The sequence below is a fragment of the Haliotis cracherodii genome, unplaced genomic scaffold (genome assembly GCF_022045235.1).
Source record: "Haliotis cracherodii isolate W230 unplaced genomic scaffold, xgHalCrac1.p SCAF_3, whole genome shotgun sequence".
NCBI classification, from domain to species: Eukaryota; Metazoa; Mollusca; class Gastropoda; order Lepetellida; family Haliotidae; genus Haliotis; species Haliotis cracherodii.
In genome coordinates this window covers 59,772,082-59,797,463 of record NW_027266286.1, presented here as the reverse complement: position 1 = coordinate 59,797,463, position 25,382 = coordinate 59,772,082, and the positions used below count along the sequence as shown (strand labels likewise).

The 25,382-nt window shown below is 39.3% G+C and overlaps 1 protein-coding gene across 1 annotated transcript in view; it reads right to left on the bottom strand.

The window, feature by feature from the left end:
• The window catches only part of LOC139473885 (intermembrane lipid transfer protein VPS13A-like), a 142,649-nt gene extending 118,957 nt beyond the window's left edge, over positions 1-23,692 (bottom strand). The window contains exons 1-4 of the mRNA XM_071256675.1: positions 23,610-23,692; positions 14,282-14,414; positions 11,029-11,072; positions 242-284 (exon numbers count right to left, since the gene is read on the bottom strand). Of these exons, the coding sequence (XP_071112776.1) occupies positions 242-284; positions 11,029-11,072; positions 14,282-14,378 (184 nt within the window). The 5' untranslated portion in view covers positions 14,379-14,414; positions 23,610-23,692. The remainder of the gene's footprint in view (positions 1-241; positions 285-11,028; positions 11,073-14,281; positions 14,415-23,609) is intronic.
• Positions 23,693-25,382: the final 1,690 nt, after the last annotated feature.

Below are 25,382 nucleotides of genomic sequence, written 5' to 3'. Positions count from 1 at the left end.
GCCTGTTTCTCCTACACCTGTAATAACTCTACTAATACTCCAGATGTTGCTACTGTTCATAGTACCATCTTAAAACCATATCACATTATTGGTTCTCCCGATAGTTCCACATGCAGATCAAAGACTCATATCTCTCTTAATGACAGGTCATGTTGATTATCAACTGTCTACAGTGTTCATCAGCATGCTAAGATCAATGCAGCTGCATGTTTAGAGTAGCTTCTCATGGACGTCTTCTCACCTATGTATCCAGCCTTTACCTCGATGGGCAGATCCAACTGAGACTGAAACAGAGAAAACAACACATCAATGTTGTAACACAACGGCCAAAGACTGGTTGATAATTACTGTAGTAAATTACGGTTATAACGAACTCAAAGGGACCACTAAATTTAGTTTGTTATAACCGTAGTTTGTTAAAAAACACATATACAGCTTATATACAGCAAATGGACGGGACCAAAAAACAGTTCATTATATCCTTCAGTTTGTTATGAGCATGTTTGTTATAAACATAGTTTACTGTAGTGGATAAACTACTAAAACAAATGGATGCTGCCACCAGGCACAAAATGTGACAAAATAAATACCATAGCTTAGAGACGAGATTTAGCGAAAATTTAGCGAAAATTTAGCGAAAATTTACTAATGTCAAAACTAGCAAAATGCAGAAGGATCACACAAGTAGGTAAAGTTCAATAACAAAGTTTTTATTTGACTACTGAACTGAAAAATCTTGTACATGGTCTTGTGATCGTGAGGCACAATAGTGGCTGTCAACTGTACTGGAAACATCAGTCACTCGGCATAATTTGTCACATAATGACTCTAGAATCCAGTTCATCTTAATCCCTCTTATGATTGATATATCTGAACTGTTGAAACAATTAAACTGTACAATAAACTTTGAAACTTGAACGTGTACAAACTTGGCTGCAAACAGAACTGGACTCATGTAATGTAAAGAATACATTCCGGAAGTCATGTGGCCCAGAATGAATGACAATGAGGTCACACCTCCTAGAGCTGTCAAAATGTGTCGGAATGACTTCGGACCCCCAGATCGCGATCGCAAAACATCTAAATATAGACTGTAAACTAATATTTTATTCGGAAGACAAATCACTTGCAACTTGTGTTAACTGTAACTGTAACTCTAACTTATTCCATCGGAATGAATCCCGGAATGGCTGTCTGAATCTCGGAACTGTCAGACATTATCCGGACGTCAACAAGACGTCATCTGGATGTCAACAGAGGTAAATAATCACCAATCCGCAAATATAGAGAGCAGACAAGTATTAATATTTGCCATGTAAATTAAATGTTATACAATAAAAATTAGAATTCAGCTGTGATATAACCCTGGAACCCAAACATGCTTGTCTAGTCAAAATTGCCGCTGCTGAAGTTAACACTGGCCGGTTAATTTATAGCAGTGTTAGAAAATTGGCACTAGTCTTAATAGTCCTTGCCAAACTGCCCAATAGTAAGGGTATCCTAGGGACTAGTAGAAATTTGCCTGTGCCTAAGGGTTTGCTATATATTATTAACATAAGGACTAGTGGACCAAAGCTGTTAGTTTCTAGCTAACCTAAGGTCACATGATATGCAAACATGATGTCAGAAAATCCAAGATGGCCACTGTAAATATTAACGTAACTCAACTTGGAATTTACAGTTACTTGATTCTGTAACTTGGAAAAACACTGCATAAAGGTATGCCATCCTAATAACATACAACAGGATGCTGGTCCAATGGTTGAAATGAATGTGAAGGCTGGGAGTTCTCCCACTGTCATAAAAGGCTATAAGTTTGAGCTTTGAAGTAGTTGTTAATCTTGATAAAAACAGGACCTTTTGTTACCATATCAACCCAAAAATATCATAAGACCATATTGATTCATGGTTCCAGCATCTACACTGATGCATATCACACATTATCAAAAATACGTATCAAAATACGCCATAAGATTAATAAGACACGTAACCAGTGAAAAATAAAAGTCCTTCTGGAGATTAGTTGCGTACATGTTGCTATCCCCGGGGTACTGATGCCAGTTATTAGGGAGATAGTATGACAGAGAATGAAACAAAAATAGCCCAGAATGAAGAATGGAGGAAGAAAAACAATGCAGGAGATTATTGATTCAGTCCTGAATTTCAGAACTGGAAGCGTATTCCTCCGTGTTATAAGCAGGATATTGCTTATATGCAAACTTTATTCATCAACACATGGATAGTTAAATGTCATGCCGGTCAATGAACATACTGAATCAATTTCCTTGTCAGACATGGCGCTGTTCTTTTCCCTAAATCAATGCTAGTTAACAGAGGCTGATATTTGGTCATTTGACAGACTTACGGTCTGATAAGGTGGACGCTGTACTAGTCCAGACTTATTAAGGCTGGTTTTACATTTTTATACCTTTTCTGCAGTTTAACAGGGATACTCCACTCAGACACAGTATACTGACTCGGATCCATCTAGTCTTTGTTTGATCCCCTAAATGCCGCATGGCCTGATGCAGCTGGGGAGTATTGTTATATTCTCCTTTAAATATTCCAGTAAAAAGAACAGGATTTATCATGTTCCTGCACTGAACACTTGTTGAGAATCAAACCCAAGACTTAGTCCTACCGTACTGAAGAGAGGTGAACTAATTTTCGATTAATTATGTTCTTACAGGCTCGTAATCTATGTAAACATTTTCATTCCCTATTTTGTAAGCTCCATTTCATAAGGAATCAAGAGAATCTGTTGATTCTGGAAGTAGAATCAGCAAGCCCCAGCGAGTCCAGAATCAAGTTACTCGAGTGATTTCTATGACTTAAACCATGTAATATAATCTCAATATAATTTGCATATTGAACTACAGTGGTGTCAGTTTTATTTGTTAAAATGCACGTTTAGAATGGCCAGTGAATTCCTGGCTCAGAATCAACAGCAAGAAACAATAGCATAACATCATAATGGTTTAATCCTTGAAACACAATTTGGCATGGCCTAGTGTATGAGATTACACCCAAGGTGATTGTCTACCCACTATGGTTGTGCTCATGTCAGTTGTCCTGGTGGTTGGTCATCTAGTGAGGACAAAAACATATTTCCAAATGTAAGTTTGGACTAAACATCTTCAGACAATGTATTCCACAGAACAGGTTCAATAAAAGAATTGATATCACAGCTAGGTGTTCAACAGGCAGCACATATGACATGGGTACATATTGATAAAATTGAGTGAGTGAGTGAGTGTGTTTTTATGCTGCATTTAGCAATATTCCAGCAATATCATGGCAGGGAACACTAGGAATGGGCTACACACATTGTACAGGGGTCGATTTAACTGCTGACCAATTGGCTCGTGGCCAGTTAAAATTACAAAGGGCTTGCTGAAACGTAAAGCAGATGGCCTGTTTGGCTTGTCAAAATTTCATCCCATCTCCTTGTATGTTTAATTTTTTTAAGTGGATCTTCTCGGTATAATGACAACCGGCCACCATTTTGTAATGTTGTGTACAACAACTTCTTTATTTGCTTATATATCGCCATGAAATGACGTAAATGGAAGCCAAATTTAATCTTAGAGTGCAGAAAGAAAATAATTTTAGGGGTGAGGAGTTCAGATCCCTGCTAGGTGGCTACGCGACCTCAGGTACGGCGATTTCACGGCCTCCACCATTTAGTTGTAGGCCAGTTTGTGAAGGGCCAGTAACCTTTAAAAGGAGCAAGCCCTGCTGGCTACATACAAACTTGTTAAATCTACCCTTGTTGTACCCATATGGGGAATCAAACCCTGGTCTTTGGCATGACGAGTAAACGGTTTAACCACTAGGCAGCTGGCCACGACCCCTACATTGATAACAAGGGTATACAACATGCACAAGGTGGTCTTATTGGATCCACAGGTTTAAAACAAATATTCAGTTTGCTCAAACATTAATTACAATGTCATGTCAAGCTTCCCATATTTGTATTCATTTGGGAATCAAACCCAGGTTTTGGTAGTGAATGGACAACACTACTAGGCTACCCTAAAGCCGCCTTGACATGCTGAAGAGGATAATAAAACATTATTTCATTTAAGTCGGTTGCTAATTGCTTGTCTGCTCATTATCCAGAGATATCCCAAGCACAAAACCCTTCGAAAAGACTAAACAAAATATTCATGAGTACATAGCATTGTAAGTCCCACAACACACAAAAACAAACCATTGTAATTCCCATACCAGCACTAATACCTAGTACCTGTTCCGCAGAGGTCTCCAGGCTTCTTCAGAACACCACACCACATGCATTGGCTGTCTACAAACTGATTGAACACTGTGTTAACACAAATGCTGCAAACCTGATGAGAATCGGTATATCTCGGGGGAAGCTTTGGTAATGTGGCGGGATTAATTGGCACGCTAACTCCATCAAATCACATTGTGAATAATGCTTGGAAAAACCATCATTTTGTCTTCGTGGAAATAGTATTAAGCTCTAAAGCTATCTTGGTTGATGATACTTACAGCAGTATTCATGACCTTTACGAGCTACTGGGATAGCCTCTTGGTTAAAGAATATGCTCCTGAAGTCTAAAGTTGGTGTATAATTCCTGAATGGGTACAATGCATGAGTCCCAGACTTGGTGTCCCCAGAGTGATATGGGCGGACTATTGATACTGTACACTTAACCATATCATTCACAATCTTAAACTGTCTTTCAGCTAAATATGCCCACTTAACATCACTTGTGAGTACATAGCTGTCAATTTTTCCAAATTACAATTAGAATTTGGCATGTAACTTACAATCTTATGGTCAGGACACCAAATCCTGATGATATGAATCATTTGCAGTACAATAAGGCCATGTGATTTCGAAACTCAGTTGAAGATTTTATCGCTTAGTTTCAATTTTGACCACAAGCAATTTCCAAAAATATGAGCGGAGCATCTCCATTGGACAGCTGCAACATTTAGCTCATTCCAGTCGACAAACAGATGTGTTCATAGCAGATGGTATGAGGCTAAGTAATGACCCTCTCTCTACAAGTCTACAGGGGCAGTCAGTTAGCCTAGTGGTCAAAGCGTTCGCTCGTCACACCGAGGACCCGGATACAATGTGTGATTCCCATTTCTGTTGTCCCCCGCCGTGATATTGCTGGAATATTGCTAAAAGCGGTGTAAAACCATACTCACTCACTCACTACTAGTATACAAGCAAATTTAGTCCTTATAATTCTTTATTTAATAGATCGGCACATTATTCATATGAATTGAGCAAGATATCTCATTTAAGCTGAAACATCATAAATACCAAAAATCATTGGCAGCTATGATTATAATTAGTTCCAAGACAGCCCAACCAATCAGCAAGAACCTGTCTGAATTGTGCAATTTGATCACCATTCACTAGGCATGTTTTTTTGTTTGTTTTTTTGTTTGTTGTTTCCCGCAGAACTCCGCAACATTCCAGCTATATAGTATACAATGGCGGTCTCTAAATAATCGAGTCTCGACCAGATCTAAATGATTGATATCATGAGCATCGATATACCCAATTGGATCAACCAAGTCAGCGAGCCTGACCACCAGATCCTGTAAGCCCCCCCCCCCTCGACAAGCATGGGTTGCTGAAGACCTATTCTAACCCATATTTTCACGGGTCCACTAGGCATGTGCCAAGACAGCAATAACACTGTATTGTACTGCACATGGCATCAGTAGATAGAGGTTCCAGTGCTGTGATTCTCCACCATCAATATGGCCAGCATGGGCACACAGAAGTTTGACAAGTATTTATACAGACATGTACACCTAACATCTCAAGGCGGATCTGCAGAAAGACATGCATTGCCATTAAACACAAAATTAAAACACTTAGGCCTTTAATATAAATACAGTGAGTTCTGCATGTGTGGATCCCGCTTTCAAACCCCAAATTAGGTCTGTGAATCAACAAATCAACTGACCACAGCACAACATGAGTCAGTCAGTACAAATTAAAGAGAATTTTGACAGAACACTGAAACAAGCTTGAAATTATATACATGATGTTAATTACCAATCAGCTAGTTGGTAGTTTCTGAGGTGATCCTTCACATGTCAAACCGCCTATAACATGCTTTAGTACTTCATCATGTTATACAAGACTGTTATATAAAAGACAATTTCAACTTTCTGGACCATGTGCTTCAAAAGACGAACATTAATAGAATGTTTGGCAAGATGACCTACAGCCTGTTCATCCTGAACAAAACATAATAATATATCATACATGATGTCCTGATGGGGAATACTGCTTAACTTTAAAAATGCTAACATAAGATGAGTCACATTTTTATCGTAAAAATGTCCATAAAAACTGATAAGCGTAAATTACAACCTCACTGTTTATGGTAATTGTGCTATAAATTTTGAAAAAGTCACATATAAGTAGATCCAATGACACAATAAAACCAGTCAGTCTTTGGTAGAATGTATGTGCAAAACATGAATGGCAGTAATAAAACGAAAGCAGGACCAGCTGTCCCCATGTTTCCATACAGCCAGACCTACCATCCACATTTGCATAGAGACGATTTAGCATTTTAGATTCAATTTGACAACTTTTTCGTTATTCTCATGTCTTTTTTGACTGACTAAACTGAAATTAGCATGACTAAGCCGGAAAAAAAAGATGACTACTGACTCAAAGAATCAGGACCCCCCATACAACATGTCCATTAGAGCTTTAGCCTTGAATTTGTAAGCATACTCCTCTATGAATATCTACATATAAATACATCCATTATAACTTGATTTACCTTATTTGTCAGGGAAAATAGATATATCTACCATGATGATATATGAGCTAAACCCAATGTATGAATTTTAACAATGCTGCTTATGATCTGCACTGTAACAGGAAAGCATGGAGTTATTGATCCAAACTGCCTGTTCATTCCCTGGCTCAGAGTAATCACCATGCCATAATTCTCGTATCAATCAGGTTTGATTGCACCGATAATCATGTCCAAACTACAAGTCACATTATGGTTAAACCAATAAATATAAAGTCTCATTCAGGACTAAACTTGTTATACACTGCAGACCTGAACCATTATTTGCATGTAATTGACTTGCTCCCTGTGGTTGCAGGGTGACCTGGAAGAGTCAAGAATGACCTGCTTGTTTGAGGGAAGGGCATGGATGGGGAGGGAGCTGGGGTGGGAGTGTGATGTGGGGGGAGGTCAGCCTATTGTTCACACTGATTATCATTGTCAACATTCAAGGACAACTGAAGACCTTTCAAGGGTGTTGTCATGTCATAGCGAAAGCTGTATGACTATATTAGAACATCGAAAGCAAAGGATTGCTTGGAAGCAAGCAAGTACAACTTATGTAGACTACACACTCATTTTATCTTTGATTTTTCAAGGATGTTAATGTGTCAGGTTCTGAGATATCTTGTTTTTTATGAAGGACGTCCTCATTAATGTGCCAGACATTGTATATTTTGTTCCTATAACCAAGTGTCACCACACCTTACCTTGACATCACCACACCTCACACTGACATCGGGGCGGTTGGGTAGCCTAGTGGTTAAAGCGTTCACTCGTCACGCCGAAGACCCGGGTTCGATTCCCGACATGGGTACAATGTGTGAAGCCCATTTCTGGTGTCCCCCGCCGTGATATTGCTGGAATATTGCTAAAAGCGGCGTAAAACCATACTCACTCACTCACACTGACATCACACCTCACACTGACATCACATCTCACCCTGACATCATCACACCTCGACCTGACATCACCACACCTCACACTGACATCACATCTCACCCTGACATCACCACACCTCACCCTGAGATCACCACACCTCACCCTGACATCACCACACCTCACCCTGACATCACCACACCTCACCCTGACATCATCACACCTCACCCTGACATCCCCACATCTCACCCTGACATCACCACATCTCACCCTGACATCACCACACCTCACCCTGACATCACCACACCTCATCCTGACATCACCACACCTCACACTGACATCCCATATAGCCCTGACATCACCACACCTCACCCTGACATCACCACACTTCACCTTGACATCATCACACCTCACCCTGACATCCCCACATCTCACCCTGACATCCCCACATCTCACCCTGACATCACCACACCTCATCCTGACATCACCACATCTCACCCAGACACCACACCTCACCCTGACATCACAACTCACAATATAGACTTGCTCCAAGGCAGCACTAAAACACAGCAACATAACTGTAGTAAGTCTGCCGTTCAGTGAGATAACAAACTTGCTCCCAGTCTACACTAAAACACTGCAATATATACTGGTATGTAGTTAGTCTATGGTTCAGCGAGATAACATAGACTTGCTCCCAGTCTACACAAAAACACTCCCTGTTTATGATGTGGTCCCATGCATTATTCACCATGTCACTGAGGCTGTGAGCTATGGCAATGACTTTATTATTGAACAAGAGACAAGTAATTACCTCAAGGGACTTCTGCTACTGGCTACCAATTGTCATTATGACATAAATATAGACCTGTCACTGTCCTAATATACTGTCCAGTAAGCCAGTACGTCCCTTCAAGGTGCACTGCCTGCCAGTTTCTGAATCAATAATAGTTTATTTTGAGAAAAGGAGCAAATACGACCGACTGCCTAAGCAGCAATGGAATATTCAGCATAACATATTCACCGAGACATCATGGCATACTGCCATGCTGGAACACAGCATCAGGAATAATTACAATTACAAAAAAGAAATCATACTTAACTTTAGCCAAAATGAACTGTCACTATTGTCAAATCAAACCAATAAAATATGTATTCACTGTACGAAGGTCTTCCAGTGTTAACGTATCAGTACAAATTTATCCAACATTCACGTAGATCAGAGATATTGGGAGATGGGGCAAAGGAATACCCAGCTGTCTAAGGCCAGCATTAGAAATTTGCATGAGTCCTATAGTCCTTGCCAAACTGCCCAATATCTAAGGTATTATAAGGACTAGTAGAAATTTGCCATTTTTAAGGGTTTGGCTATATGGTATCATTATAAGGACTAGTGGACGAGACGGTTTCTACCACTTGATTGGTTGCTGAAGATCTATTCTACCCCGGATCTTCACGGGTCTCGCTGATAACAGGGCCAATAAATAAGAAGAGGCTTTCATGTTAAGTTTTACATTAATGCAGCGAATGTAATGTTAATCTACAATGTTAAAAGGGATCTAAACTTAAGAAGATAAGGACAAGTGGACCAAAAATATTAGTTTCTACTGCTGACCGGGCTTCAAACACACAAACATAGGTTCCTGTCAAACCAAAGGGGCACAACTCTGCACAGCGAATTGAAGAGCCTTAGACAACTATGCCACCCATGCCCCCTGCATGTAATAAGATTTGATCACTGTGTGCAAGGATGATAGTGTTCACATATCAATGTCATGGTGCTGAAAAATGAACATGATAAAGTTAACAGCAAATTGAGTAAATCAATGAGCTGAATGGAATCTCAAGTTCTAGTACAGTGTTGTTTATCTCAACCACTGTCAATTTAAGAAATCAACCTTACCTTCACAAGACAAGTCTGGACAAGTACAAGCAGCACATACACGTGTATGCACATCACCATATAAGTGAAAAAAGCTTGAACATGACATTATTCCCCTTTTCATCCCACCTCACCTCACCTCTAAAACCTGAAGAAATTACCATTCCTCTTTTGAGATAATCCAATTTGATGTTTCACCCCAGAATTATGAACAGGGTTGGTTGTGATTTAGTAATTATAAATATAATCCTTTCTGTAATATCAAGAAAAAACTGTTAAATGCAGAGTCCATTGTATGTTTCCGACTACATAATAAGCAAGTCTTTATGAATCAATAACAGACAGTGATGATACAAGGTGTTCGCAGATAGGGGAGCGCATCCTGCATCCCCTGTGGCACACATTACTCACACATGCAAAGGCAAGTCAAGTGTTCACGTGAACAAACACGGAAACTTACAGTGCAAGTAAAAATAGGGAATTATATTGGACAACCTTTTTATCACTGATGCATCAAAATTGGAAATGTCCTCCACATGTCTACCATAAAACAATTGGATAGCTCTGTACATGTATAATGCTTTGATCCTGGTCAAACAACTTCTAAGCAAGAATCGTGTTAAGTTCTTTGAAATCGATTGTACCTGAAAAATTGTGAAATGCCGATACCAAATTTCAAAACAGGCAAAAGAAAGTGAAAGAAACAAACAATTAACAGTGTATTAGTTTAGTTTATCATCCAAAACTGGCTCCCACAGAAAGATATGGCTTTGGTGAGTTCAAGCGATATCTACAGTGTCGATATCGCTGCAATGAAATTGCATCATAATGCTTTGCAGACCATTGTGATGTCATTGGTTACCATGACGTCACTATCAAATGACATCACTAATGGCTCTGCTACTGAAGCTGTTACCAGTACTTTTTACACATATGACACTGCTCATTACTAACTACAAACTGAAAAAGTTGGAAGAATGATGTTGTATGATAAATAAAATCTCACCCTCATGTCCTTTGATATCAAATATATCATCACTCATTGATAATTTAGTATCAAAAGACACTTGGGTGAGATTCTCTATTTAGTTTAGTTTAGTATAATTTAGTTTAATTTAGTTTAGTTCAGAACATATTTATTCAGTACATCTAGCAGGTCCAGTGATAAAAAAATGTTTTCAAACAAGGACTAAATTAATCAGTCCCAAATCATAAATCAGTCATCCCTCTGACTAATGTGTCAACACATCCTTGTCAACACAGTAACTAAGTAAACAGTCCCTTCATCATGTTCACACTGGTGTTATATCATATCATATTTGCTTATTCCATGTAGCATGTCACCAACAATTATCATTTACTTCTTTATGAATGTTTTGTAATAGGTGGAGGCATTTCTCAGCCTGCACAGCTTGTGTACCATGTGTACAGCTGAAATAACACAGAACTGACACTTACCAATGCCTCTGGCCTCAGCTGTAGATCTGTGAACTCTGCATCACCTGAGCAAGCAAACAGAACATATATAACACGTTAACAGAGCTTATATCACACAGAACATTGTATAAGGCTATTATTATGTCATTTGTTGGATCATGGATCCACGACCCTCATTTCTCCAAAATCAAAAAATCATAATCCAAATTTAGACTTCATTTTTGATACAAGTTGATTTGTTTTGAGATTACACAGTGTTTTTAAAAAAAATCATCTATTAAACTTATGAAGCTCGGTTTGACATTAATATTTCCCTAAGTTGTTCAGTCGATGTGTCATTGCAAAATGCCTTGCATAATAAAGAGTTTTGTTCCATGTCCTTGATACACAGACTTTGTCGAAATTAATTCCCTTGTCTCCAAGAAGAAACAAAGGTTCCAGCAGACAATGGCACCAATGGTAGTGAAATCTTTTTTTTCTCTTATTATTTTCCCGTCCTATAAGTCATTATCCTGATGTAAGCTTTCAAAAAAAAATTATATATATATTCCCTTCTCTGACTTCTAACATAAATCATTTGTGATCCAACAACTAAAAAACTAATGGCTTAACCATGATAACACCAAACTATATCAGCAAAGAAAACACACCTTCAGTTTCGAGATTATTAATCTCACCTTTACCATGTCAACAGATGCATAGACAAGAAAATATAGGGAGGTACATGCATTATAATCAATATCTTCTATAGGTGCAATATAATCAATACCTTCCTAGGCTTGACAGGTACATGTTGGAGTGCATTATTATTAATACCTTCCTTAAGGTGAATTTTAATGAATATCTTCCTTAAGTGCATTCTAATCAATACCTTCCTTGAGGTGAATTATTATCAATACCTTCTGTAAGTGCGTTATAAGCAATACCTTTCTTAGGTGCATTATAATCAATACCTTCCTAGGCTTGACAGGTACATGTTGGAGTGCATTATAATCAATACCTCCCTTAAGGTGAATTCTAATCAATACCTTCCTTAAGTGCATTGTAATCAATACCTTCCTTGAGTTGAATTATAATCAATACCTTCCTAGGCTTGACAGGTACATGTAGGAGTGCATTATAATCAATACCTTCCTTAAGGTGAATTATAATCAATACCTTCCTTGAGGTGAATTATAATCAATACCTTCCGCAAGAGCATTATAAGCAATACCTTTCTTAGGAACATTCTAATTTATAGTCAATACCTTCCTAGGCTTGATAGGTACATGTACGAGTGCATCGATATCAATACCTCCCTTCATATTTACATGTAAGAGTGTAATATAATCAATACCATCCAAGGATTCACAGGAACATGTAGAGGTGATTTATACTCAATTCCTTCCTTATGGTGAATTATAATCAATACCTTCCTTTAAGTGAATAATGGTTAATACCTCCCTAGGCTTCACAGGTACATGTAAAGGCATGTATTATTTATGGGTTCATTGATAAGTTCTCAGCATCACATAGAAAGTCTTGACCTAAAGACATTAAGATGACTTAGTTTTCAACATACTCCCCTTCCACAATGATACAGTCAAAAATTTTGCCAATGAGGTTGAAGGGATTTTATCCCAGTTTCATAGACGTCCTTCTCCTGGCTGTCCAAACAGTTCTCCGCAGCTGCTATGATGTCAATATTCATGGTGTTTGGCTAGAGCTTTATTCATATTTGGGAAACAGATGGAAGTCTGACGGAGCCAGATCAGCAAAAAAAGGTGGTGCTGTAGTTCAAATCCACACCTCTTCTCAGCTCCCAACATCTCTTTGTCATAATCTCATCCAGCCTCAAACTGCTTCATAATATGCCCCGTTTATTGTCTGGCCTTTTGGAAACCTGTCCAGCAGATGACGCTCTCACCATCCCAGATCATGGAGGCCATAACCTATCCAGATGATGGGATAGCAGCGGTAGAAACAAACAGTTTTAGTCCACTAGTCCTTATAATGGTAACATATAGCAAAGCCCTTAAAAATGGCAAATTTCTACTTATGATACCTTCACAATTGGGCAGTTTGGCAAGGACTACAGGACTAAGGCCAATTTCTAAGGCTGTGATAGGCTTTGCCTTCTTTGGTAGTGATATGTCAAATGCCTCCACTGAGTTGTTTGTTATTTGAAATCAGGTTGGAAGTGGTTAACCAAGGCTTCATCCATGGTCACAAATTGTTGCAAGAATCTGTGTGGATCAGCTTCAAACAGAGCTGGATTGGGATTCTGTGATAATGGAATGCACTCTCTCCTGGGAAATGCTTACTGAATTTGTGAAATTGTGACACTTTATCATTCGCTGGTCGATCTACAACATATTGTGTATTCTCTGGATCATTGCCTTCCAGGACGGGGCTCGTCTTCAAGGCCCTCTCTGCCGTGCTTAAACTCTTCTACCCACCTCTTTACGGCAGCATAGGAAGGTGCATCCTTCCCGATTGTTGTACATAAAAATATTGTCATAGATGGCTTTGGGTGTGCATAAAAAATTTGTTCAAATGACTCAAGTATTTGTGATTTGTGGAAATACCTCAATGACATCATGTCACTTAATTCTAAGAACACTTAGAATTCTATGGCTTTTAACAATTCTAAAACAAATGTGTGCAGGACATTGTCTATTACTGAGTAAAGGTTCCACACTCCAAATAGAGTTCCTGGTAAATATGTAATTTCACTTTGGGGGAGGCGCATAATTTTTTTTTTCTTCCCTAGTCCCAAACTTCCTTCCATATCATAATTTACCTCAACTGTAATATAATGTGGAAGTCAGCAGTGTGGGTAATGTCTTCATACATTTTGTGCACCACTGTTTGGCAAGGTGCAGATAGGGGCTTTAGTTAAACACCATGCTGGTGTAGTACGATACTAAATTGGCTGCCTGCTAACTACAGCGGGAGCCCAAATTCTTCTGCATGCTGTTTCTGTGGGGGGACTGACAATATTTTTGCTTTGGGTCCTGTCTGCACAGCTGAGGGCAACTTGACCTGCGATATGGTCTGTATGCAACTTGTAGGGGGTCTGTGGGGGTTCGAAGGATCTTGCTTATTGCCCCAGCCTGCATGATCCACACTCTGCCTATTATATCCTACAAAACATCTTTGTTTGGTTAATCTTTCCTTCTAAGGTAGTCTGAACATGGGATCAAGAAAGAAGATACTGTCATGGGATCAATATGGTCCATGCCCTGGGAATCTTAGCACTGGACACAACTGTTCTGACACAGACACTACGTACCCTGGAGGATGCTGACGTTGAGGTTGCTGGCGTCGAGGTTCTGGATGTACTTCCCAAAGTACTTGTTGAGGAGGTTGGCCACCACACTCTCAAACATTGTGTCTGCTCACAGCCACCTCTCATCCCCCACAACCTGGAAACACAGCATATACTTCAGTACTTGAATATATAACACATGTATACATCATTACATGGAAATAGAATACATGTATATATCATAATGTGAATATACCACAATACATGTATACAACATTACGTGAATATACCATGATACATTTAAACATCATTACAGGGATATACTACAATACATATGTACATAGAGAGAGGATATTATATGAGTGTTCATGTCATACTATGTTTACAACACGAGCGTCTAAATTACGGTATTTTCCGAGCGAGTGATGGAAATACCATAATTCAGGCACGAGTGTCATATTCTATTTATTACCAAAGAAGATGCTTCCCATTGTTTACATACAGAGATAAATTTTAGTGTTAACCTTCTAGGAAAGCAAGACACAACAGCAGTTGAACCACAATCAACAATCTTCAGCTATAACATCGTTTCTAGTGTGATGTCATTCTGACCTCATGTCACAATAAGATTTGAATGACGTCAACAATGCCATCCGGATGACGGAAACAATACACTGTTATCTTGTGACGTGATATGACCCTAGGGAACATACGATTTTTACGGACCCCGATATGTTTGGGATATAGCAGATACACCAAATTCATGGATGCATTACTGTATAATGATAATAACAATTCATTATTCATGCAAACATTGAGGGTAACCCCATAGAAACCAGGAAGAAAATGGATCCCGAGCTGAGTAAATCAGATCAGTGCATGATCAGTCAGGCATGTCAAGCTCAGCGATTGTGTCATTGTGTTGTCATACCCCCCATGACATACCCCGATGGTATTATGTGTTATCATACCTGATGGCATTGTGTTACCAAACCCTGACTGTTTTGTGTGTTATCCCACCCTGCAGGGTTAGATTTAACAACAAATTTGTATGTAGCCATCAGGGCTTGTTGCTTTCTAAAGTTACTGGCCCTTCTCAAAACTAACTGGCCAGAAAACGTCATTTCCTGCACTCTGAGATTAAAAAATCTCGGCTTCCATTTGGTTCATTTCATGGAGATTTTTTGAGCAAATAAAGATGTTGCTGTTGTACAGAACATTACAAAATGTCTGCCGCTTGTGTCATTCTAGCGAGATGATTTTTGAGTTAACCATTCACACGACCTCTTCCGATCATAAATATTTTCTCATCGAAATTACTTGATTCATGACTAGCCAGATGGACCATCTACCTTTTATTTCAGCAAGTCTTTCGTAATTTTAACTCGCCACTGGCCAACAGCTAAATTGACCCCTGACCCCAACGGTATTGTGTGTTATCATAACACGACAGCATTGAGTATCACCACACCCCGATGGCACGGCTTGTTATCCCACCCCGACGGTATTGTGTGTTACCATAACACGACAGCATTGAGTATCACCACACCCCGATGGCACGGCTTGTTATCCCACCCCGACGGTATTGCGTGTTATCATAACACGACAGCATTGAGTATCACCACACCCCGATGGCACGGCTTGTTATCCCACCCCGACGGTATTGTGTGTTACCATAACACGACAGCATTGAGTATCACCACACCCCGATGACACAGCTTGTTATCCCACCACGACAGTATTGTGTGTTATCATAACACGACAGCATTGAGTATCACCACACCCCGATGACACGGCTTGTTATCCCACCACGACAGTATTGCGTGTTATCATAACACGACAGCATTGAGTATCACCACACCCCGATGACACGGCTTGTTATCCCACCACGACAGTATTGCGTGTTATCATAACATGACAGCATTGAGTATCACCACACCCCGATGGCACAGCTTGTTATCCCACCACGACAGTATTGCGTGTTATCATAACACGACAGCATTGAGTATCACCACACCCCGATGGCACGGCTTGTTATCCCACCCCGACGGTATTGTGTGTTACCATAACACGACAGCATTGAGTATCACCACACCCCGATGGCACGGCTTGTTATCCCACCCCGACAGTATTGTGTGTTATCATAATACGACAGCATTGAGTATCACCGCACCCCGATCGCACGGCTTGTTATCCAAACTCGAAGGTATTGTGTGTTACCATAACACGACAGCATTGCGTGTTACCACATCCTGATGGCATGAAACAATACTCGAAATGTCAACCACTGGACTATCTGGCCAACACTCCTTACATCATGCCATCGCCATACAGCTGAAATATATCTGTCTGCGGCATAAAAAAACAAACAACATTTAGAGTAACTGGGTTCATTGAATTTGGTTCTTTTGCTTTAAGCAGGTAAAGAGCCTTGTTTGAGAGTTATTTTCCTGCGAAGATAATGTTTTATCTTGAACAAGGTCATCAGGCAATGACAAAGCATCATCACGATCATCTGAAACACAAGAGCAGCCCCCTAAAAACATTCAAATAAGAGTGGGGGGAAATTGCAACAATTCTGATGAAAACAAACACTCAAACTGTTATTGCCTTATAATAGTATGGCTTGTCATGTCTTTGTTCGTGATGAGCACTGATGAGCCCAGAGCAGGGTGTGATAATCAGCATGCCAGCACATGTTGTGGAGCTTCACAGGAGACAACGGGGTAACCTTAGATAGTTAGAGCGTTTGCTTGTCATTGAAGAGCCAGGTTTGATTCCTCTCAGGTATACCGGTAATGTGTGAAGCCCACATTTGTTGTCTGCTGTCGTGATATTGCTGGTATATTGTGGTGCAAAACCCTACTTTTTTTTTTCAACTCAAGTCCCAATACTGTTGTAGTACAATAAGTCTACAATACGAAATGCAACACTTGTGAGTCACAATACTACACAAAGTGCAATGATTTGTTTGGATCATTTTAGTGTGAAAATTACCATGATTCAGGCACACCGGACGACTGGCATCAAGCGGTTTGTTTTAAATAAACTTGTTTACTGTAAGTCTGGAAAGTTTTGCGAACAGGAAAATACTGCAAAAACTGCGAGTGACACACATTCGCAATAGTTTCATGACGTGGTTATTTCTGCAGACCAAAAATAAACAAAAGGCACAAGGAAGCATATTTCTATAATATACTTTTACATATTGTCAAACCAGACAGTACAGGAGTAAATAGTTATTATCTCACATCCTGTGTTTCTCTTATTACGAATTGTCACTCAGTGTCAACAGTATAATTAGTCCAAGTTCCCTAACCTGCCATATCTCGTCAAGTCCATATATACGCCAGCCAGTAGATACTGTGGGCTAAACATGCTACTCCAACCTCCCTTGTCAACTACAACAATACATGCATCTATAGTTTTAAAACACGGCAGATTCAAATATTTCAGTGTCTGAGGCTCAGGTCTGTGTCATTTGTTCATGAATCGTCCAGCTCAATAACAACAATGTTACATCACTACAACAATGCTACAACACTATAACAATGCTCCAACACTACAACAATGAGATGAGACTAAAACAATGGCACAACAATACAACAATGTTACAACACTATAACAATGCTCCAACACTACAACAATGCTGCAACTATACAACAATGCCACAACACTGTAACAATGTCACAAGACTAACACAACAATGCTGCAACTATACAACAATGCTACAACACTATAACAATGTTACAAGACTAAAACAACAATGCTACAACACTATAACAATGTTACAAGACTAAAACAATAATGTTACAAAAACCATACAACACCAATGCTACAACAAAACTACAAAACCAACTTTACACAACACTGCAACAACACTACAAAACCAATGCTACAACACTGAAACAAACCTGCACGACTGCAACATTACAACACTAAAAACTGATACAATGGTACAACATTACAAATTCAATACAACAATGTTACATTACAAAAATGAGCACATTGCCACACATCTTGTGAAGACAGGATTGTGACACAACATGGCTGACCCCGACCTGTAAACATGACACAACACAGGCAACATCAGTCTTGTGCATAACAACCGCAGCAGCTGATAAGAAGGTATGGCCTCATCTCATTTCATCTCAGGGCTCAGTTGTACATGTGACAAATGATTGAATCACCACTGAGAATAGAAGTAGTTGGTTTGTTGTTTAACGCCGCACTCTGCAATATTCCAGCTATATGACGGCGGTCTTTAAATAATCAAGTCTGGACCAGACAATCCAGTGATTGATATCATGAGCATTGATCCTTGCAATTGGGATCGATGACGTTAGTCGCCTTTTACGACAAGCATAGTTGCCTTTTACGGCAAGCATGGGTTGCTGAAGACCTATTCTATCCCGGAATCTTCACGGGTCGAGAGAGAATAGAAGTAAAATGTCACTAAAAGGAATTTATTACAAAGTATGAGAGTAGCATCAGTCAAGTGTTTACTATTGTTGCCAAATTATCTATGAACAGATAACCGTTTAAAGTGTAGGTACTTCAGGGTTGGACATTCCTTGTCCATGGTGCTGTTAAATTCACACTAATAATAGTTCCCAGTGCCCTAAAGGCACACTTTGAAATCACATTTTCAACTTAAATACATGTACCTCATAATTATGATGATTATTATATCAATCCAGTGATGAATGTCAAGCACAATTATTTCTGAGTTTTATAAGTCAAAAGTATTCTTCTTACTGGTACCTACCGGTAATTGATTTAAGTGTACCAATTAACAGACCAGGGCCCCGTTCCACAAAGTGATCTTAGTGCTACAATGATCCTAAGCCTGTGTTAAAGTTTGAGTTACTATCACCTAAGCGCTAAGATCCCTTTGTGGAATTGGGCCCTTGTCTGTAAGGCTGAAATTGACATATTGCATTTCATTATCCATGAGAACAGTCTGCGTGGTTATTGTGTAATATTTTGAACTGGCAATTTTGTGTGTCATCAAACATTAACAACCACTCATTTTGACGTCCAGACTAAAAAATTTCATGTGCCTTTTATAAAAATAAAGCTGTAATGTCACTCACTCTTCACCTTGCTCTCATAACCATGACAACAGGTTCCTATTTCCAGTTTATCACAGATGTAGTGCCAGCAAACAGAACACTTTGGTTGAGCTGCCAATGAAATATAGAGACACTTCACCATGCTCTCAAAGCACTCGGTAGTTGTGGGCCAATCAGTGTCGTAGAAGAGGACGAACCATATAACCTTTAGCTAACAGATATCACAATATCTATAGGTGCTACACGTTGTCATGACATCATCTTTTCAGAATATTTCGGAAACATCTAGACATGTGAGCTTATTCCATATACTAATCACAGGTCAGAGGCTGTCAATGTGAGTAAGTGTGGTAAGCTTTTGTTGTAAGTTGCTAAGATTTGTCTTAGCTAAGACAGCTTTGACAATAGGCCACCTGTTCCTTACACAAAAAAAAAAAAATCTATATTTACTGATGTGAAGGAGAAGCAGGTAAAGGTAAAAAAATAAATGAAGGTGTCCAACTTTGTGTAATCATGATAATAAAATCCTATCATTTGTCAATAATGTACATGATGTTTTTTACAGTATAAATCTACCAATAAACATGATAAAATCACTACAGATTTCAAGATTTGTCCCTCAACAATATATCCGGGTAGTGGATATCTGGGTCCTACTCAGTTGGTTGGTTGATTGGTTGTTGTTTAACGCCGCACTAAGCAATATTCCAGCTATATGACAGCGGTCTGTAAATAATCGAGTCTGGACCAGACAATCCAGTGATTAATATCATGAGCATCGATCCCTGCAATTGGGATCGATGACATGCATCAACCAAGTCAGCAAGCCTTACCACCCAATCCCGTAAGTCGCCTTTCATGGCAAGTATGGGTTGCTGATGACCTATTATACCCCGGCATCTTCACGGGCCTCCTACTCAGTACGCACCTGACCTGAGTACCTGAGTTACCCGTCCCAGACCTAGTTTGTTCACATTCTCCACTTTGTAAATGTACAAAGTGCACAGGGCACTTATTACGGCAAATATGGTAAAAGTCGAATTCTGAAAGACCTGGGATGGGTAAACCTGATGATCCTACTTCTGAGGATGACCTTAAAGAGCCTGGTATTTATTAGGGGCAATCCAATATTCCAACACGTATAGATCTTCTACCATATTGCCAAAAAGATAAGACACTTTCATATGCCTTGATTCAGCAGATGCACAGATTTATACACAGAATGAAATATGTTGAAACATGTTTAACAGCCGATATGACAAGTTATGCAACATCGGCCAGTATACATACATGGAGAACATATAAAAGATTCTGTCAGTCAGACTATATAAGCATACAATGAAGACTGATATTGGTTATGGGCAGACATATTCTACTGCAGTTAATCACTGAATGCCATAGTTGAAGCGATTGACGGAATTCTAATAACGTTCCTCTCCCAAGCCTGACTTGCCTGCGTCAGCACCACAAGCATCGTGGATCAATAGATCCTGTAGGGAGGGAACCCACGCTAGTTATTGGATCTATTCCCACCATTGTAGCTGCTCACAATGAGCTTCTCACCCTCGAGACTTGGATCCTACACCAACTGACCAAATGACACCACTGTCCAGTTGATCACTCATACGATACCCGAGTCCTGGGATACCAGACTGAGAACTGGCGGCCATTAATTCCTTGTCATGCAACAAACATACTGATACACACCATGATATGAGATGCTGCAACCTCCCCCAACATCAATGATGCAGCTTGATTCAATGTGAAGCAAATTTGCTGAACATGTTCAAAAGTAGAGGATCCACTGTAAGCTGATCCACTGGCAGTTGAGTGCTGTTCGCCTACATGTGAGCAAGAGCTATGCAATATCATCATTCACCACATTCAATTCAATGTATTCACATAAAGTGCGCCGATATCCCTAGCACTAATCAGATAGCATCTCTGAGTTATACACTTGCAGTGACTAAAACCAGTCTGCACATTATGTATATAATGTCGACATGACTCAAATTATTTTGATCACGACAACAACTGTGTTTTTTCAACAACTCCAAAACTAGTTCTATTCATTGTGAGGTAATATATTAAAAATAAGAAAAAAACAAATATCAACTCACTTGATCATGAACACACAATGCCACTTGATCATGTTGATGGATATCTCTACAATGGGGCTGACGCATTTTGGTAAGTTTAGATAGTGCCAAATATTTTACATGTTGTACATTACAAACTAAACATGTCAAGCTAAAGCTGCAATTAAGGCAAGCAAATAATTCCAAGGACTGTTATTTTCCTAATCAATGTGAATCAATAATAACTCATTCATTCACACTAGCTAAACTGTACTTCGCCTAAACCAGCTGAAAACAGGGATCAAAAAGCAAACATCGGTTCCACCAGTCACAACAGTTTAACCATATAGTAAGACAATAATAGACATGGCAGAGCATAATCATGGTGATGTAATTGTCAGGTTATGACAGCATCAAGTCGGCAGTGTTCACACTTTGGGCTGGTGTTCTAACTAAATCTAAATCTAAGCTACCCTGGTAACTTTCCAAGCCCATAGATGTACCCACACTGAGCATGTTAAACACAAAGTGATGGATTTATCCAGCATAATAAAGATATCATTTTGCCTTTTCTTAAGAGGCTCTCTGACGGTATATTAAGAATGATGGATCAAAAAGGCAGTTTGGAAACTTTAGAGAAAATGCACTGTAATTGAAGAGTTCAGCTTTGGGAAAAACTAAACTGTGCAAAATATCTAGACAGTCATGTTTCTTGTCATTTCAAAATAATCTAAGTGAACACACGAAAGGTTAAAAAGCCACCAAAGAAAAAACTTCCTTTTCTCCTTCTCGCGATGATTTAATTATTATGTTTTGCAAGACAGTCTGAATATTATGAATAAAATACTCATCATGATATTTACTGTCATTATTATGAAATAGAATTTGTTTTAATTTAGCTGATTTTTCTTTTAAGTTCTCAAAATCAGTCAGTTTTGTCACTTTAGTGATGATGACACTACCTTGTGTTTAATAACTGTCATGTGTGAATGATTAGACGGTCTGACGATAGTTTTCTTGATGACTGCCTGTGATGAACTGATAATTTAGATTTAGATTTAGATTAAGATTTCTACAAACTTCCACTACTGTTGATTGGTGTGATTAGAAACCTGCTGCGTTTGTCTGCATACAATGCTGTTACTGTTAGCCAGTCAGTGGCCAAATGTGACCTGGTAATTAAGATTTTCCACTCTCGTTTCTTCAGTGTCTGCCATCCTGCTCAACCTTAAAATATGCTGTAAGTATTGTAAGTGAATTGTGGAAGAGTATATTTAAAGATCACAATATTGCCAATATTAAGCCTTTGAATATCAAGCTATGCATACAGGCATTTCCCTTTTCTGTATCTATAATGCAAATCTGTAATCCATTGATCTATTTCAAGACAACATGATATATATCAAGATCTATTTGCAAGTGTCCAATCTACTAACCTATGTCAAGACAAAACATGAAATATATTTCTGACACCTACACATGTATGCAATTGAAGTCTTGAAAGAAGGAACATTATTTTCTTCACCAAAATTAACTAATATGCAAATATAGTCTTGCCTTTCAGTAGGATATCACAGGTTTGACAATCCAGTGGCTGATAGCATGAGCATGATGGGTAAGATATGACACTCTCTTCCAGGTCACATACATAAATCAACAAATCCCAAGTGGGCTAAACATTCGGAAACGTAGAAAGGTGAGCTATGTTCGATACACTGCACACAAGTCATAATGTATACTTGTACTACCAAGTATTCGTTTCAATTGGAGTTTTAGCTTCTGACAGAGTTCCTACACTGGAATGTTAATCCACATATGAGTAATATGATGATATCAACATAACCGTCTTGTGACAACCACAGGTAACTGCTGTCAGATGTAAACACTGTGGCAGACGACAGCGGTTAATGTCATTTCTAATGCAGGACAGTCGCGACCGTGATGTCATACACGATGTGAGGTCATCTCTTCGAATTATCTCGGTAAAACCCACCGTATTCTCAGCTTTCGTCCTGGAAACTGTCTTCATTACTCATGAAAATTGTATCGATCCAACGGCGATAGATGTTGAGACGGGTAACGCACTAGCCTAACAGACGATAGCCGCTTGTGAACTCCCTTCAGCCCACAGAAACGTGACATTTCCGTAGCATCATATGTAGACTGTGATCTACCGGGTCACAAAATTTCAGTTCTTACCTTTGAGAAGAACGCTTGTATCACCGTTTGACAGAAATGACATTTCCTAAATATATCCGAGCATCCCGCTAACTAGCTACATTGTCACGTGATTTATGCGGAAGTGGAAATGTATGCGCAATGAAGTTCAAGGTCGTCCTTCGCTATACCACTGTCAACGGTAACTAGGGAATCCTGTTGACTTAGCACACCGTCAGTTAACTGTTAGTTTCCATTAATTTGCTTATGTTACGTTTGCCAATGCAATGCACTCACCGGATCAACAAATATTTCTTTAGATATAATCTAAGACATCATTCAATAAAAATTAACCGAATAACTAAGCGAACTAATTAGCCCTAATGACTATCTCAGTCATGGTAAAGTTAATGGTCGCTGGTCTTAGCTCTGAGATGGCTTTGTGGAGCGGGGCTCGGGACAAAGTTTAGATGATTGACGTAAAGTAATTAATCGTTTTCATTTATATTTTCCACAAAAGAGACGGAAGGCATTGTTTTATGATTTATGTATTTTTGTCAATGCATCTGTTTGGCTACATAACTGTAAAACAGAATGAGTGAGTGAGTGAGTATGGTTTTACGCCGTTTTTCGCAATATGCCAGCAATATCACGGAGGGGGACATCAGAAATGGGCTTCACATATTGTACCCATGTCGGGAATCGAACCTGGGTCTTCGGCGTGACGGGCGAACGTTTTAACCTCTAGGCTACACGACCGCCCCTCGGACGTGATTCACTCACAAGGAATAACTTTGGAGATTTGCTTGTTGTTGAGTCAGTCGAAGTTTTTAAATCACAATAATCACTTTCTGTTGAAGCATCTGATTTGACGCCCGCATCATCATAGAAGTTGATATATACAGAAAAGTACTTATTATGTACTTGGATAACGGTGTACGAATCTTCATCGAAACGTTGCTTAATGCAATAAACCATAAGTTGTTATCCATAAAGTTGTACGTTTTCTTTTTTACTCACGAACTTCTAGAATGCCAATCAAATAGTAAGTGTGCCGGGGCTACTTTCAGTCTTCTAAAATCCAGGATAAGCTGAACCAACTGACAAAACGCGTTTGAGACAAGTAGGTGATGCACAAAATTCGGGTTACACATATTTGGTTTGTTACAGGTAGGGAGGGTGTTTGCATGTTGTGCACGTGCAGGTCACGACGATGAAATTGACTACGCTCCCGTGTGCACAATTGTTGCTCATAAGACTATTGAAGGGGTCGATGTGAAAAGTCGATACCAGGCAGAATTCTCTAAAAGTCGTTTGATTGAAGTTAATTACAAACATTGTCGATCTTGGACTGACGACTGGATCAAATACAGAAACTGCATCAGAATGTGAAGACATGTTGTTTGTTTGTTTGTTTGTTGTTTAACGCCGCACTCAGCAATATTCCAGCTATATGTCGGCGGACACGCACATATCTATCGTACTACTTTTCGCGGACCACCCGTTATCCCTTTCTTACCATTGGTACGCGCCTTTGGACGGACCCCTACATAGCTATACGGGGTTAATTGTCGGGTGACAACGCAACTTATCCTGTTTACCAGTACATCAGTGACACTGCCATGCTTGTCGTAACAGGCGACTAACTTGTGAAAATATTCTATTTACTAACCTATGCCCTATATATATTCCAGTACCATCACGACCCGTGAACATCCGGGGTAGAATAGGTTTTCAGCAAACCATGCTTGACGTAAGAGGCGTCTATACTTGTCGTAGGGGCGACTAACGGGATCAGGTAGTCAGGTTCCCTGA